This window comes from Kryptolebias marmoratus, linkage group LG19 (genome assembly GCF_001649575.2).
Source record: "Kryptolebias marmoratus isolate JLee-2015 linkage group LG19, ASM164957v2, whole genome shotgun sequence".
In the NCBI taxonomy this organism is placed as follows: domain Eukaryota; kingdom Metazoa; phylum Chordata; class Actinopteri; order Cyprinodontiformes; family Rivulidae; genus Kryptolebias; species Kryptolebias marmoratus.
Genome location: NC_051448.1, coordinates 8189355 through 8207305, shown reverse-complemented (window position 1 = coordinate 8207305; position 17951 = coordinate 8189355). Strand labels below are relative to the sequence as shown.

The window sequence follows — 17951 nt, the reverse complement described above, 5'->3', positions numbered from 1 at the left end:
AATATAGGTGTTGTGATGAGAAGCTATTTTATTTTCTGTTTTTCAAGAGTATTCAGCTTGTAGGGCACCACAACTGCTTCCACCCGCGTCGATCATCATCATCATATGAAATAACTTTTTGTCACAACAAAAAATAGTGGCTGGTAAAATATTTGAGTGGCTGGTAAAAAATTTTGTCCACCAGCCACTGTGGCTGGTGAACAAAATTTTTAATTTCCACCCCTGATACAGACCATCATTTTATTTAAGCCTGCTAGCTTGAAGCACTCCCGTACCTTTGAGGCCTTTGTTCGACGCTGTTGCAGACTTTCCCGCCATGATGGTTTGGAACTGCAGCTCGGACGGAGCTGACCAGCACGTACTAACAAACGTTTCCACTGAAACGTCTTGCAAACTAAAAGATACATTCATAAATTAATTAAATTATCTGAACTCATGACGTTGACTATGCTAACAGTTTGTCCCCCTAATAAACCCAAAGAAAGCCAGTCTGGTGTAGTTTTCTCTTTCTTCCTATGAAAAGCGGGCGATCATGTAATTGCCCGTGTCTGTGTATTCATTTGTCTGTTTTAGCTAAATTCCTCATGAATCACTGGTTAGAGTTTAAAAAAATCATTGAATGATTGGCAATCCAGTTTAAGATGGCTGCCTCAGCTAATTGGCCTTAGCAAACCTAGAAATGGTTACAATCGTTGAGCTACAATTTGGTGCCGCGGTAGCTGAGCATCACCTCCAACATGTTCTCTGAGCTCTGAACAGACCACACAACGTTTCTGTTTCAAACTTTGACACGTGAGGTGTTGGGTGTCATGGATTCTTTGAATGAATGCTTTCCTTTTTTGGCGTTCTTGGGGCTTGTTTCTGGTTTGTTAAAAGAAAACAAGTTTTCTCCTTAACTACAACGTGACGTAGATTTACCTTTACTGCATTTGCTTCAAACATGTTTAATGAAAGCTTCTTAGTTGAGTTTTTAATCTTTGGTAGCTTTTTGGTTTTTGATCTGCTTTGCTAGTGAATAGAGACCCAATAAGTAGCATTTGGTTGCTTGTAGTATTATTCAGGATTTTTAAAGCTGCCATGTGAAGTTTCTGATCAAATTTGAACGTTGTACCTGCTCCCCCATACATCCAGAAGTTGCTTCTTCACTGGAGCTAAACAGATTGTGCTAGAGGTATTTCCATTACCCCCCCCCCCCTGCAGATTCTCTCCATTATCTTCCCCCCTTGTGCAAAGCCATTCCCACATTCTGTATTCTCTCTGTCGTTATGTCTTTCATGTTCTCTCTGGCATGCTTTCTTTCCCTCTCCTCTGCCATGCCCTTTCCTGACCTCTTTGCGTAAACTGATACGGGTCAGGACACCCGACAGGTCAAGCGAGGGAAGGGGGGCTCAGGTTACAGGTTCTAATTTGTATTTTTTTTTTTTAAACTTTGATATATGCACACGCCAGTTCAGGGGCACACAAGCTCGTTCCACTTTAGATGTTCAGCCGTTGCAAGTGCATGCTGCAGAACTCATCAGAGAACATGGGTGAGATGCCACTTCCTATGGGGAGAAGATTTGTGTGTATGTGTGTGTGGTGTGTGTGTGTTTTCCTGCTTTACTGCAGAACAAAAGAGGTTGTGTGGCTTCCTCACTGGTGCATTGTGGGAATTTAGGGGTTTGAGGAAGGGGGTAGAACGCTGAGACAAGCCACTCAACTTTGACCTGGAAAGAGAAGCTGCTTGGAGAAAGAATGGACTAGAGGACGAGAACATACTCTTGTGCCACTGTTGATGATTATTCATCATTATTCAGATTGTTTGGTGGGGGATGGGCGCACGTTTTCACTTGTTTTTCATTGATTTCCGCTGAAAGAATGCCTTTCAGTCATTTGTGAAGTTTATTGATGATGATGCTAAAATCAATGGGCATTTTAATTCGATTGGCCAGGTTTCTGAGTACTTCTGGCTGGTTATTAAAAAACACAAAACCAGGTTTAGTGTAAGCATGGTAGTAATAATAATAATAATAATTGTCATGGAAGAGCCGCGTCAGATTGATAATTTTCAGTTGCATCGAGCCACAAGCTCGGTGACTCACATCGTCTGTTTGCTTCAGTCTCCTGCGTCTGTGCTGCAAAGTTGTTCCTCTCGATTCATTTCCATTCCCTGATCCTCTTCCATTCCTCAAAGCTAAATCCAATACCTGAACGATCAGAAAGGAGGAGACCCCACAAGGACTCGAGTAGATGCAAAGAGGCTTCGACTGCAGCCTTCTCCAACTGCAAAGCGAGAATGAACGAGTTTTGAACTCAATTATTTTTATAATTGTGTTAAGATTAGGTCTAAGAACAACAAATAGAAGGGGACTTTTATGTTTTTATGTTTCATAAAGAAAAACGAGGTGCTTTTTAACTATTTATCTTATCAAAGAAAATAATCGGAAAACCGTGTTTGCTGTATGCTTGTGTAAATCTAAAGTGTTATCAGTCTGTTAATCATTTAGCAACCTGCAAATTGTTTTTTTTTTGTTTTTTTTTAAACTTAAATGGACAACTTTAAAATGATCAAAAAAAAAAAAATAGGCCTGGATTTTCCTCATTTTATTCCTGCATATTTTGTAGCTTTTCATAAGCTCAGAATAAAAGAAGTTTTATCTTCAGCAGCAGCGTTTAGAAAATCAATACTTAAATTATCTTAAAGTTTTTATATTGTGATTTTGTAGTATTAAGTTTTAGTTTTGTTAAATCCTAAAATTGGGATTAAAGCTAGTTGCCCTAATTATTGCAAAATGTGTACGAGTTAATTAAAATAATTAATTTAAAACAGAAATCTTAAACTTTAAATAACACTTTAAAATGTCTAGTTTGACAAAGAATTAATAATAAAATATGTTTGTGCATTTGGAAAGTTTTGTCCTATTCCACAATTACTAAGTGCTGTGAGATCATTTACTATATTAGTTTTATTTTAAAAATCTATTTTTTTTTTCAGAATTATTGTGAAATTACCAGACAGCAGAGCTCAATCTTAGCAATAATTCAAAGATTAATAAAGTAAAGGTTTTAGATGTGTTTTTGAATGGTTTTGTAGTTTTTGCTAAATATTAAAGGGTATTTTTTAAAACATTTAGTTTATTTCTCAACAAAGTTGTTTCCTAGAAATTCACTGTGACCAGTAAACCCATCGTAGTGCAACGAGTTCAAACCCCTTTGACTAATTTGTATTTTTTTCTCTGCATCTTTTCCCACTGTAGTGTACGTTGACATTTTATACTCGGATATTCATTTATGTATACAAAGCTCCTATAGAGCATCTGTAGCTTCCTGTAACTGCAGGAGATAAAAAAAAAAAAAAAAAAACTGCTGCCGAGTACATTTTTCTTTCCTGCCTCTTTAGCTTCGCATTTGATTTGTTCGAATCTCTTTTCTTTCCCTTCTTTTCTTTCCTCCTGTCTCCTACACATCTGTCTCTGTAGCAGGCGTTGCTTTTACAGATAGTCTGCGTGTTATTTATAGGCTTTGATGTATAGCAGGTTGTAGGGTTTGCTCTGCACTCTGCGTGCCCGTGTGGGTGTGTGTTTACCTACGCCGAGATCCGCAGGGCTCGCTGCGACTCGTGAAGGTCACGGATACAGCGCCTATAGGCTGACGGTTCTGTTGCGATCAGCGAGACATAAATCATTGTCCTTTGGTTGTGTAGAAACTAAATCGATAATTCTGATCATGTAGATAAGATGGATGGTGGGATGTGGAGAAGGAAAATGATGGCTTGGCAGTAACACTCTTGTCTTTTGCCCCTGCAAAAGGGAATAGGAAGTGGTGTCTCTGCAAACATGCATTTAAAAAAAAAAAGTATACCAAGGACACTGTGTGAAAACCACATCGAGTCAATCCATTATGCTTGAAATGAGGTCTTTATATAGCGTGCTACTGTTAAGTTTTCAGCATACAGCAGTGTGCAGAAAGCCCCCACAGAAAAACGCTCTGTGTTAATAGGTGTTGATGTTCTTTGAAAGTTATTTGGGCATGGAAAGTGTTGATTGGGGAGCTATTTGTTCACAGCTCTAATATCTGTGGCGACCGCTCAATATATACGTGTTAAATTTGCTCTGATGGGCGTGGACTTGCATAACACTGATGCTTCTGGGTTTATGCTTTGTGCACAGAGGTTGAAACAAAAGCGCTGGGTCACTTTAAAATAAAACTAAATGCATTTCTGCACAAGACAAGTGCTCACTTACTGTATATTTATGATTTACCTTGAAGCCATGGAAGTCTTTTTCACTTTTCTGACTGGCGTGAGACTCAGGCCATATTAAATCTTAAGCACAAATATAATTTTATCACAGTATTAAAACATTTTAAACAAAACAGTTGAAATGTATCAATAGTTCTAATTTAAAAAAAAAAGAAATGCAATTTCTATTACTACTGCTGCTTAAATAAGGTCACATATTGCTGTATTTGTGATTATACTATAACTATAATAGAATTGGTTTTTTTTTGTTGCACAAATACAGTGAGATAAGTGAATGAAGTCATAATGTTTCAACCTGTCAGCTGTTAAATGGTTTGAAGATCAAGGTTGAGATCTTAATTTAATCACAAGTATTAGGATTACATTTAAATCGTTGTCAGCTGAAATACGAGACACTCAGCTGCACATATTGAAAGCTACTGGGACTTCATTTTATTTGTTTCAAAGCTGTGCACAAAGCTGGAAGAACTAAACAAAAACACAGGGGAAAAAATCAGTAAAATGTAGGCGTGTTCCACGCAGGAAGAAGTTTGGCCAATTTGCAAAAGCTTTTTTTAATTTTTATTTTTTAAAGTTTCAGCCCAGCTTCCGAACTTAAACTGTGTTTTAGGAGCCCCAAGATGATAGTCATTGAAAAAGAATTCCAGAGTGAAATAAATCTTGAAATGCCTCCTCTGGGTTTTTATGTAAACACTCAAAATATTTTTGACTACGATGATGTCATAGCCCCGCCTCTAATCTAACCTAAATCCTGAGGGCCACCTCTTCTTCAGTTTTGTTTACTTTTGCACCCAGCAGGAATCTTTATGATCTGTTTTGTGTTGTTGGTGGGTTACGGCGCCACATACAGGCCTGGCATAGCTACAACAGCGTTTTGGGTTGTTTTCTGTGTTTCCATGTGAATTAAGACATTTCTTGAAACAGTTTCCTTTTGTTGACAAAAAACAGTTTTGGAAATGATGTAAAAAATTGTTTCCATGTGGACAAGGACTTAGTCATAGTTCTCATCCTAGTTTACACAATTACTGTGCAAAACAAGAATTTACTGTCATCCTGCTGTTTTCTAAAGCAGTGCTGAGAGTCTGATAAGAAACAGCCGAGTCTAACTAAGCCTGCAGCGGGTTGTTTTTATTAGACCAATTACAATCCTACATCTAGTAGCATGTTGAAAACCTTTGTTTTAAAAGACTGACAAGTGTCACTCACCTGCCTGTGTTTTGTTACAAACATTTTCTTTTAAAAGCTGGCTTAGTCTATTTTGCTGTTGTTGTTTTAATGGGGAAAGGTTTGAGGGGAATTTACAGCTGACAGACATCTCACAGTAACAGATCTGTTACTTTTCAACCAAAGAAAACAATGCACTGAGTCTGTCATCTCATTATAAAAACAAAGTAAACCACAGAAACAGTATGACACAATGATTTAGTGGTTTTGACACCATGACTTTTTAAATCCGTGGTATATCTCGAAACCTCAAATTGACCCATGCATTGTCACATCACTGCCTAAATTCAAATACAGCAGCACTGCATCCTACATAAAACCTGTAAAACTGATTTTTACAGGTCATTTTTATTCATCTAAAGACCCAATTGATGCCATTGAGGAGAATCAGATTTAAAAACTCCCTTTTGTGCTTCATCTAAATTTGTTCCTACAAATTACATACACAGTGCTATAAAACAGGTTGTTATACACTGATATTCAAATTGGAGCTCTCTCTGTGTATTTCACTGAGCTGGGAGCATCTACCAGTTTTAAACAGATTTTTTTTACTTTGTATTTTTCCTGTTCAGAGCAAACTGGTGATGGAGGGTTTCCGCAGCTTGAAGGAGGGCGAGCAGGTGGAGTTCACCTATAAGAAGTCCTCGAAGGGCCTTGAGTCCCTGCGGGTGACTGGACCTGGTGGAGGACCCTGTGCAGGCAGCGAGAGGAGACCTAAAGGGAAGGTCCCTCTCCAGAAACGCAAACCAAAGGGAGATCGGTGAGTGTTTTTCAAAAAGGGAAAATGTGTTGTACTCAAAAAGCTGAGCTCCGTTGTTGGAAGAGGAAATGTGTTTTCTATATATGTACATCTTACAGCTGTGAGCTATTTCTGAGGGGGGTTGAGATTATATATTAAATCTATTCAATCTGCCTGTGTACATGCCTGTTGCCATGGTTATCACGCACCATAATATGAATAGGGCTCTTTGCCTGCCTGCGCTGTTTTAAATCAATTTGTCAGGTTTTACATTAGTGACAATATCAGCACGGGGGGGAAGGTTCGATGTATACATCTTAAAGCCTCGGTGGTTCTATCCATTGTTTTGGTCTAAAAATCTGTCCGAGGCAGCTTCTTGGACACACCTGGTGGTTGAAGCAGAGGCGACGTTTTCTCTGCCCTCCTGCTGAAAGAGGATACCTTTATTAGACCCCAGCAGGTAGAGCTGGGGGAACACCGTCATAGGATTCTGTTAAAATATTTCATCTACATTACAAGGCTCAGCTCTGCCACCCTTTTGTGTTGATAGAATATTAGTGGAGGACTGTTGTGGTGTCAAATTAGTGAAAATTAAAGTTTTTCTAGACAGTTAGAAACCATATCTGAGGGAGAGGGCCCTCTGATTGTTTTAGACAGCTGAATAATTCAGGTTATTTGGGATAATTGATCCAGTGTTAGGTCAAGTGTCTAACTTCTGCCAAGGTTGTAGAAAGGCAGTATTGGATTCGAGGAAGTCAGGTAGATGCCTGTGATGTCATCAGTGGTTTTGTGAGCATGCTCAGTGTCTGCAGCTTCTTGGTCGTTGACGTTTGCCTGACACCTGCTGGATGCTCTGCTGTACAACAACTCGTCCACTCCGCTGGATCACGGGTCAAACATCCAGATGTTTGAGAGAAAAAAACAAGAGCCAGATAATATTTTATCATACCAGCGCATTTTCTTTCAAAGCCACAACAATATAAAGACATATGTATTTGTTACTAATTATTAAAAAAATTCACTTGATAATTTTTTAAATTGACCAAAATATTAACAGGAGAAGATTATTGTAAAAAGAAGTGTCTCATTAATAAGTTAGTCCTAAACAACCCTAAAAATATGTTCTTTAATGTTCAGCTTTAATGTCTTTATCAGGATCCTTCTTGACATAAAAATAAAATAATTTAGTGATTATGTTGCATATTTTCAAAGACAATAGCATATTCAAAATGTTAGCAAGTACAGGTCTCTATATCAGTGTATCCAGATTATCCCCTTTCTCTTTCTCTAAAAGATAAATATCTGAATAATTAATATTATTTTGTTCAAACTGGCAGCGTTTTTCCCCCTCACTGATTATAGATAAAATATGGATAAAGTCTTTAAAAATCATTGTTTAACTGATCTGTCTTTAGGTGTAACATTTTAAACGCAGCTTCCTAACTAAAACCATGGATCCATGTTAGTCAGGGGCTGAAACAGGGGATGAAAAGGAAATTATTTCATGCTTTCTGTTTTTTGTCTTTTTCATGAAGTTTGCAGTTGACATATTAAAAACAATCACTGTAGAAATATCTGTTTTACATTTGTAGTAAATATTTGTTTAAGAAGAATGGGCCAAAACATGACAGAAATTTGGAGTTATGAGTCTGAAAAATATTTAATTATTTCAGTACAAAAATGTAGAAACCATAAAACAGGAATCAAGAACCTTTTGTTATTAATCAGTTTACTTTCCTAATAATCTTAGTTGACACGTTCACTATAATATTCTTTCCTTTTACAGTCTGAGCAATGAAACAATCTAATAGATGGAAACCTGTTAAATTCCATTTGAATCAATAAATAAGACACTTAAAACTGTTGTAAGTTAGTTATTGGAACTGTTTAATTTTGTTTAATATTGTTTTAGAAAAATACACAAAAAATTGATATAAAAAATGTTTTACAAATACAAGATGTAAGGATGTTCATAACATCCTAAACACTGCCCTAAAATCTCCATTAATTTGAACAGTTTTACATAAGTAACACTGTTAAACCTTTTTAGTCTGTAATATCTTTTATTTCAAATCTATTTTTGATTTATATGAAACAAAATATGTTTATATATTTATAATTACTCTTATTTTATACACATTTAATAATAAATAATAGACTTTCCGAGGAGAAAATTGAGCCCTTGTACTTAAGTACAAAGTACACATTTTACAGGAGAAAATGAGCTAATATTTCTTCTCGCTATAAACGTCAGCAATTTGCAAACCGAACTTTGATCGTTTCTTTATTTCAAGTCAGTATTAATGATAAAAAGCATCTTATTCCTTTAGCTCTTCTTTAAAAATCAGCAGCAGTTACTGTAGATCTTCTTGTAATCTTTCAAGTTCTTTCACCTCCTTGAAGCTTTTGTCGAGTTCTTTGGGATTTACATTATAAATTCAAAAGAAATATGAGCCTAAATTATACCTTGCATTTTGGCTTTGGTATTTTGCTTATTGCAACTGTTTGTTTGTTAATAAAAATGATTCTTGACAGTAAAAAAACAAAAAGACTAGAAGGACAGAACAGCAGTCTGTGTAAGGAATTAGGCCTTTTTTAACACAACAACAATAAATGTTGTAATGTTTTGCTCCTTAAAGAAAAGACATTTTGACCGTCTGGGTTGTTGCTAATCATCACCTGTATATACCTGTATGTCATTTTAACCCTTACATTTCTTGTCTTGTATAATCATTTCAGAGTTCCGCTCAGTTATATTAAATGTTATACTCCCATCTAGTGGTGAAATATAGTTGTAGCATGTTTGTTTTTCTCTATGGTTGAAAAAAGAGAAAACATGCGCTGTTCAGCTCCAACGTTCTTCCATATTTCAAATCTTTTGTTTCCTGACGTACAATCATTGTGTGATATAACCCTTCAGCTGCAGCTACATGTGTTTATTGTCATGTTCTGTTTCGTCCTTTGCAGCTGTTATAACTGCGGAGGTCTGGATCATCATGCCAAGGAGTGTGGCCTGCCCCCCCAGCCAAAGAAATGCCACTACTGCCAGAGCATCACACACATGGTGGCTCAGTGTCCACACAAGACACCCTCCTCAGGCTCTCAGGACCCATATGCGTCTACCTCGGCCTCCGCTTCAGGAACCGGGCCCTACCTCTGCCCCCCAGAGGAGGAGCAGCGCTCCGGCTCGTCTCCCGCAGAGGGATCCTCCTCCTCGCCCGAGGAGCCCCCCACACACCGGGGCCCACGGACCCAGCGGTGGAGGAAATCCTGAAAACTAGCCCACGGAGGTGAACTTTGATCGCTTAGCCTCTTGACTGTCGCGTTTATCCTCAATCAAGGTTACCTGAAGCCCCCCCACGCCCCCACCGATCCATCCCTCATCTACCTCACACCTGTGGAAGAAAAAAAAAAGATGGAGGTTTTTACGTCTTTGATTTGAAATGGTTATTTTTCTAACCAGCACGGCTATGGCAACGATCAACTGGGTACGAAGGTGTGTGAGTGTGTGTCGCCGCCTCGCAGTCATCTGCTGCAGCCATGGTAACCACCGCTGGAAAGGTGACTGCAGGGAATAACTCTTTCTTGTTTCAATCTGTGCAGCTCAGAGGTGAAATGTGCTTTGTTTCTAGGTTTGATGACTGTTTTTTTTTCTTTCTTTCTTTTTCTTCCAATTGTTTCCCTTGGACCTAAGGGGTGGCCATTTTGAATACCACCCCTCTACTTGCGTTGATGATTCAAAGCCACAACTTTTATGTCTTATAGGCCTAATCATTCCAAAAAACTCCTGATTGCAACTTTGCAGCACACACGGTAGCTCATTTTAAGAAGGATTAAGGACTCTTAAGAGCTTTAGACTCTCTAAGTGATAATCCAGCCCCATAGGACTGTTAGCTTGGCTTCTGAAGATCTTCAGGNGGGGGGGGGAAAGAAGGGGATGTTCTAAAAAGCCAGTGAGCTGCTAGAGTACGTTCTCTATAATTTCAAAACACTCAGTACATATCTCTGACGTGAGGAAGACCGGACCGACTGATTGTTGAAGTGCGAGCGAGTGCAAAGTGAGAGAAAACGAGGATGCGTGTGCTTGTACTGTGTGTCACAGATGCTCCGAACGGAAATCAGAACCGTCGGAGTGAAGAACCTCTTCTTCATGTGCTAGTCACCACTATTACCCCCACTTTGTTTCCAAATACCGTAGAAAAATGCTTATAAAATGTCATATAATCCATCTAAATCGTAGTTTAGACTTAAAGTAGTGAACTGATCATTAGACTTTCAATTTGGTTGTTGCATAATTAGTTTAAAGTAGTCATTAATATATATGTGAAGTTCCAAGAAAAAATTAATATTATATTAACTGTAAGTAATGCATATATAAGGAGTTAAAAAATAGGTGCATAGCCTTGTTTATGTGCATGGGATGCTTTCTCCCTCTATTTAACTGTTTTAATCCCCCAGAAGTCATTTATTTTCAAAATATTTCCACCTCTCCTCATCCTGACTAGTTTTTATGCTAAAGGCACAAAAACTCACCTTATAGGTGCAGTTTCAATCAATACTTTATCATCATAGCTGCTTTACCTACAATAATACCTCACTAGTTCTTCCTTTGGGAAGTGAATGTCATATCTGTCTGCTCTCTTTGCTGTTTTTTTTTCTTCTTTTTTTTAGTAAAACTGAACCTCATTTTCCTCATCCATCAGTGCCTACCATTTATCAGTCAGCACCACGATGCCCCTCCCCCCCTGCTTGGGGTGAGACAGCGTCGCTGCTGCTGCTGCTTCAGACTTAAAGGATCGAGGGGGAAACAGATGGATAGAGCATGTTGATTTGGTGGGACCTGAATCCCGAGCACGGCTTTTAGTGGCACTTATTTGACCCAACAACTCTCCTCTGACCGTACTGAATGTGAAAAGAGCTTAACCGAAGTCGACTCTTCACAAAATTCACACAAGGTCGCTTTGGAGGTGTATCTTAAATGTTCTGACAAATCAAGTAACTTTGTATAAGTGTATCACGCTAGCATGTGTGCTTTTTAAAAGCTCCAAGTAGACAACCAACTTTCTGGTATATCTCTGTACCAAAGAGTTTGGCTTTATTTCTTGAAGGCATTTAAATGTGCAGAAGTGCTTGCTGTCTTTGCTCTTTCACAATAAGAGGCATTTATTGCTGAAAGGACAATGGAGCGCCTTTACTTTCCCCCACTTTTTTTTCCCTTTTCTTTTTTTTTTTAAAATAATGTACAGCTTTGAATGTGTGCGTTAAAAATCAAACAACAATGCAGCATGACAGAAAAAAAAAAGTGAATGACCAAACTGCAGAAGGAGCACAGCTTCACGCTGAAATCTTTTTGTATGATGTATTTTTACATTTTTAAACACAATTCCTCTCAGGATGATGAACTGTTCTCAGGGAATTAACCAAAAAAAAAAAAGTGTATATTAATCTTTCTGGAATCATCCACTGACTTACTCAACAAACTCTGTTAAGCAATGAAGAGCCGTATGTAACTGATCCATGTACTGATGTTAGCAACTACCTCTTGAGTTATACATAGTTGTGCATTTCTGTGTTCTTTTTATTTTCTTTTATTCTTTTTGATGAGCTGTAAAGATAACTTTTGGTCTGTATTATATTTAGGGTCTTTTAGACGTTCCCAAGTGTTGCCACAGACTTCCTGGTCTTCCTTCCCAGATCTGATAAGTTCCTTTTTTTTTCTTACTGCAAAACTTTATTATTTTTAAAAATATATATATATATGTATTTGGTTTACAGCAAAAAGCCTACCTCATTAGTGCTATTCCTCTACAAGCTCCTGACCTCCTCCCAGGCCTTACTCCTCCTCCGTACAGTCGTCTCTCCTCACACCGGTGTCACACAACTCCATTCTTCTAAACTCATTACGTGTCATTTCTGTTTTTCTTTCTTTCTTTTTTTAATCGTGAGATCTCCCATCCACGAGTTTTTACTTTAGCTCCACACAGCCAGTGAGTTTACCTCAGTTTGTCGGGCTAGCTGTATAAATAATAGATACGAGACGTTTTCCGGTCATGTGAACACTTTTTGAAAAGACTCGGACTGTTGTTTGGACTTTGTATTTTCCTCTAACTGTTTTTTGTGACCACTCAATACGACTCGCCTGAGGTTTAAAAAAAAAAAAAGGCTCGAGCAAGGATCGCCTGTCTGTTTTATTTCTGTGACTCGTCACCAAACGGAGATCATCTTTGCGGGCTGATTCAGCCTTTTTTTTTTTTTTTTTAACAGCCATTTTCACAGCTGAAGATAATCAGAAGTTGTGCGGCTCAGAGATGAAGCTCTTTCTTGGTGCAAACTGCTTTTGGAGTTTAGATGGACAGTTTTGGCTGTCATTAAAATAAGTAGATTTTGTACAAACGGTGATTTTTTTGTGCAGCTGATGTTATGTTTATGAAGAAAAATATTATCTTAATGGTTAAAAAAAACTAACTCAAGAGTCTAAAGATCAGTTTTGTATGAATGGCAGTATTAAACTCAAATGAGAGGACTTTTAAAGACGCCTCCACGTGAAACAGAAAGCAAAGTACAGCTTTATTTTTTCTTCCAATCAATCTAACTACTGACTGATGCATTTAAAACCACCAAGAGACAAATCAGACTAATGTAAAGATTTATCAAGGCAGCACACTCGCTTACAAATTAGCTCAAATATTTGAGAATTGCTACATTTTCTCTTGCCTTAAGTTTTATATCAAGTAAAATGTAGGTGAAACATAAAAAAAAAAGTTGTCCAACAGATGGTAAATTAAAATCTGGTGCCGTCATCTGCTATTCATCACCCCAGAGAAGAAATAAAACTTAAAATAAAAAAAATTGTTGTTATAAATCTCTAAAACAAACCCCAGTGAAAGCTGAATTTTCTGTGATTTTTTTAAAAAAGGAAACGCCACAGTGTAATCTAACGGTGTAACCTATTTTCTAACTCAGTGTTTATAAAGAATGACCCAGTTATTTTGAAAAAAATCACAATTTAAAACAAAAAAGAAATTCACTTTTATTTATAGTGATATTTGTCAAAGCTTAAAAGACGGTCCGTGCTTCAACCGTCTGGTTTAATTTTGTTCCTTCCAAAATCAAAAAGCTCTAAAAGTTCAAGCAAAACTCATCCCATTTACTCTAAAAGCCAAATTTCTCCACAAAGCTTTGGTAAAAAGAATTTTTTTTCAGCATTTTGGGAAATAAACTGTTTTTGCTGTTTTGACAGAAAGCTAAATAATTGAACAGAAGGATCATAATCACAGGCTTGGATTTATTTCGACAGAGCCAGAATTCTTGTTTTCCCAGCGCTTAATCTTCATTTCTAGCTAAACTAAGCTCATTTTCTGCCGATTGAATAGAAGCTATAGTTGTACTTTATGTCAAACAATATTATGGTAATAATAAACATTTTGGATTAAATTAACCACGGGATGATCGCTCTGCAGAGACTTGTTATATTGTCGCAGAAAAAAAACATTTAGCTTGTATTGATGTTAGTGGCTGGATGTTCAACAGGCTCTTTTTCGTTTTAATTTTAGGTTTCTAATTGTTTTCAGAATAATCAGCTCCTTGGACTAAATATTATTCGGCCCACTTGACAAAAATGATTTTAGATTTTTTTTCTAAGAATGCATCAAGTCATAAAAGTAATTAAAGGCAGGCAACGTTGTTGTAGCTGCTAAATAATATTACTAAATAGAAGGTGGCTAGTTTAATTTTTCTCATCTGTGTTAATTCAGTATGTTTTTAATAAATCATTTTAAGTCCAAACTGGTTAGTTTGAGCTGTTCTACCCAGTATTTTGTTTATTTATAGTAAAATAACTGGATGGTGCTGGCAAAAACATGAGCATATTTCCCAAAAAGCTGAAGTTTAGCCTTGAAAACCTACAGTAAGTTGGTGAAATTGTACAGTATTTGTGAGATAATCTTGTTTGTTTTTGAGCAAGTTTATGAGGCTTTTGTCCAGTTTTCCACAAGTCTATTGAAAAAGAATTAAAAAATATATTGCTGAAAGTGTTATTAAAGTGGCTTATGTTTATTTTCTAGCTGCTAGAATTAAATCGTGCTTCAAAGACTCATTCAGAATGTTTGATTTGTACTTTTTTACTGGTGAAAAGGACAAAAAGCTGAAGTACCATAATCGTGAATCGATGACCTTTACGAACAGACAGAATGTACAACGTAATCCAAGGCAGGGAAACGTCGGCTGTCAGCCTCGCTGCTTTCTGATCCGGACGGTCAGGGGATGATTGCAGGCGGACTGAAGTTCACATACCTCAACCTACTCAGCATCTGACAGCGGCTCTGCGCTTCGCCTCCAATGAACAACAAATCCGCTGTAGGGAAAGATCGTTTCTGCCTATTCTTTCTTTGAAAACTAACTCTCATGTCCGTTTGTGTTTGAGACGTAGCAGAACATCGAACCTCTTGGAAACGTGTAAATCCAAACCATGCAGATTGTTTCTTGTATCGATTACGAACCTCACGGTTTCCACACCTGTACGTGTTTTTACTCTCCGTTGTGGCCAGAAAGAAAAGAATTGTGCTCTTTTTTTTTCTGTGGAGTGCTTATAGAGCCGAACACTGACTGACTTTGAATGGGGAAAACGTTCTGTGTGCAAATCCCTCATTATTTTAGCCTCTATATAAGTGTACTGCCTTTTTTTTTATTTCTGTGAATTTGGGATTGGATTTTTGAACATGTCCTAAATGTTTCACTTGATTTGAAAATAAAATAATAAACATATTATGTTGACAGTAAAGTATGTATAATTATTGCGAGGAACGGTTCATATCTTCGGTGCGAACATTAACCCTCAAACATTTGTGCGCTTGTATAGTTTCGCATTAAACAGGATTTATAAGAAGATTGTTGGCGGCAGAGAAGTTTAGAATCAGACATCATGGTGATGGTCATGTGAAGCCAAGGCCATGGGAAGTAGGTGTGTGGAGGGTGCTGCAGCACCCCCCGATGGGTGCTAGAAGACATGCATGTCCAAACATAGTTAAGGAATAATTGAAAAAAAAACAAACAAACAGGTTTCGATGGTGCTCCATATGTCAAATATATTTCTGAAGTTTTTAACCCCATTTTTAGATTTGAAAATCTGGTAAAAACCAGCACTGTTGCTACATATTTGTGCATAAAAAATAAAACGTACCTTTTATTTAATAGTCCATTTTGGGTGGGCGTGACATTATTTTGATTGGATAACATTTTTTGATTTATTAATTGATGAAATGTTTCTGTAAAAACCATCCGATCACTGCTGATTTTCACAAACCATTTCCATTTCTGTTTAGTAGAAAGGATACGAGCCGTAAACTGGTTGTTTTGTACGATTGTGGTACAAGTTTAAGATAAAAAGCGAGCAGAGCAGCTGCAGGTTATGACTATTGTTTTTATGTTTGTATTTAGATAAGATAACATGTGCTGCCAGTGTGCAGTCTGTTGCATATATTTACTATTTTTTATCTTGGTGTTGGGATCTTGTAAAGTCTATTCACCCAAATTCACACGTGCTCACAGGACGAGCTTATTCGTGTTCGGGGTGGGGAGCTGGTGCCTATCTCAGCGGTGATTGGGTGAGAGGCAGGGTGCGCCTCGGGCAGGTCACCAGTCAATCACAGGGAGAAACAAATGAGACACAACCATTCACTCACTACTAGTGACATTTTACAGTTGCCAAAAAGCCCCAACATGCTTGTTTTTTGGACTGTGGGAGAAAACCAACACGAGTCAAACCTGCGACCTGCTTCCTGCGAGGCCACAGTGCAAACTAACTGCTCCGACATGCAACTTCAACTATTTAATCGTATAAAAGTTCTCCAGTGATTCATTATATCCTATCTTATGTCTAAATATGCTGTTTTTGTATAGACATTTTATATAACGTGATGTTCAAATATGCAACAAATTAAACAAATTTCCTTTGTGTATTATTATTATTATTATTATAATTTTTACTAGTTTGGAAAAGAAAAGCATCTGTGGAATTAAACTTGCTCACAGCTTTCTGTTAACTTATTAAATGCCCAGTTTTTTGGAGCCCAACCATCAGTCATATGACCTGTAAGTCACTGAAGAAGAGAGCGAGGACATTTTTTTCTAAATGGATCATGAAGGGGGTTTCTAAAATCCAGCATTTCCCTCACTTCTCCAAAAGGGGGCAGTGTAGCACTGCGGGAGAATTCTCCCCCTCCCTCAGGCCTGTGAAGGACAGCCAAAACAGATTAATCACCTCAACACATCTGACTCGACCAAGACACTGGTGTTTCTTCACAGCCCTCTCTCTATTCTCCCGCTCCTCTTTTTAATGGCCTAGCACCTTGTGTTTTGATAATCAGGAGTCTGTCTCACCGTCTCTCTCTCTCCTGGGCACATCCATGCTTCAGGGCTTCCATTAAATAAACACCTCTTTGTTTACAATTTACCTCACTTACCCACCATCATTTTCTTTAACAGCCACCCCCCCCCCTTCTCTATTTCTTTTTTTTTTCTTCGTTTTTTTTCCCCACATACAATCTCTGGAGATGGCTTTGTCAAGGTCAGCTATATTTATGGCATGTGATGTTGGAGGTATCACAGGGAGGCGATGATAAGAAGACAAGGGAGCAAGGATAGAGAGAACTAAAGGAGAAATACTGCTGGGCTTTTGCTGCAAAACACTTAAGCGAGTGTTTTCAGGATGGCAGAGGCGGCCAAAGAGAGAAGAGGACTACATATCTTCTCCATCTTCCTTTCTATTCCCTATTTCTAAACTGCATGTTGACCTTTGTAACACTGCCTCCAGGCTGTATGCTTTAACCTTTGCAGTGAAGCAGAGGGGGCTCCTGCATTGGGAATACAAGATAAATCACAACTACCGACTGTTAATATAACAGAAAACAATACACACAGGCACGCATGCACCGCTAAAACCCTTGTCCTTTTGTCACAAAATCTTTCTCATCCTTCAAACACATACATACACACACACACACACATGAAGGAGGCCTCTATAAAGACATTCCCAGCATCAGTGCTTTGGACTATAATATCTACAAGCGCCCCCTGAATTATTCATCCATCATTAAGATGCACTACGAGTAATGATAGCTAGGAGTGTGTTGTGGGGTATTCTCTTTTCTGAGTAAAACACAGGGGTCATTAGGAGTCATTTTTGGTCAATTTTGTATGATCAACCATGCTCCAGAGAAAGACGTGGAGAAAAAAAAAAAAATCCCATTTACTTTTTGTTCATTGGGAATTCATGTTGAAAGAGATCAAAGGGGACAGACAAAGAGATGAGAGAATCGACATCTTCTCGTCTCCATTTGGCTCCCTGTGAGAGGAGGAAAATTACTTTAAAGCTGATGCCTTGATGAAAGAAAAAGGCGTAATGCCTGATGTATTCCTCCAGAGGTGGAATCAACAGTATGAATGACTCAAAGGCAGATGGAGGGAGGGGAGAACCAGAGCATTTGTTTGAGAGAACCTAATGGGAGGATTTTTGAAGAGGGTCTATTTGACAGCAGTGAACAAAACACAATTCACATGTCAGGAGATGTGACTGGTTCAACACTCAGCACTGTTATTTCTGGTGTCTGCATACAAGTGAAGCAGATGCCATCAGATAGAGAGCTAATTTGTAATATCAGTCAAGGGATTTTTATCAGACTGAGCACTGTCAACATGGTCATCTCAAAAAGCAATTTGGTGTCAGATCCAGTCACAGCCTCACCCCCCCCC

At 38.0% G+C, this 17951-nt stretch overlaps 1 protein-coding gene across 1 annotated transcript in view; it reads left to right on the top strand.

Moving 5' to 3' along the window:
- Positions 1-10114, top strand: part of lin28b (lin-28 homolog B (C. elegans)) — a 24405-nt gene extending 14291 nt beyond the window's left edge. Inside the window, exons 3-4 of the mRNA XM_017411736.2 lie at positions 6037-6224; positions 9171-10114. Coding sequence (XP_017267225.1) covers positions 6037-6224; positions 9171-9477 — 495 coding nt within the window. The 3' untranslated portion in view covers positions 9478-10114. The remainder of the gene's footprint in view (positions 1-6036; positions 6225-9170) is intronic.
- The last annotated feature ends 7837 nt before the right edge of the window (positions 10115-17951 follow it).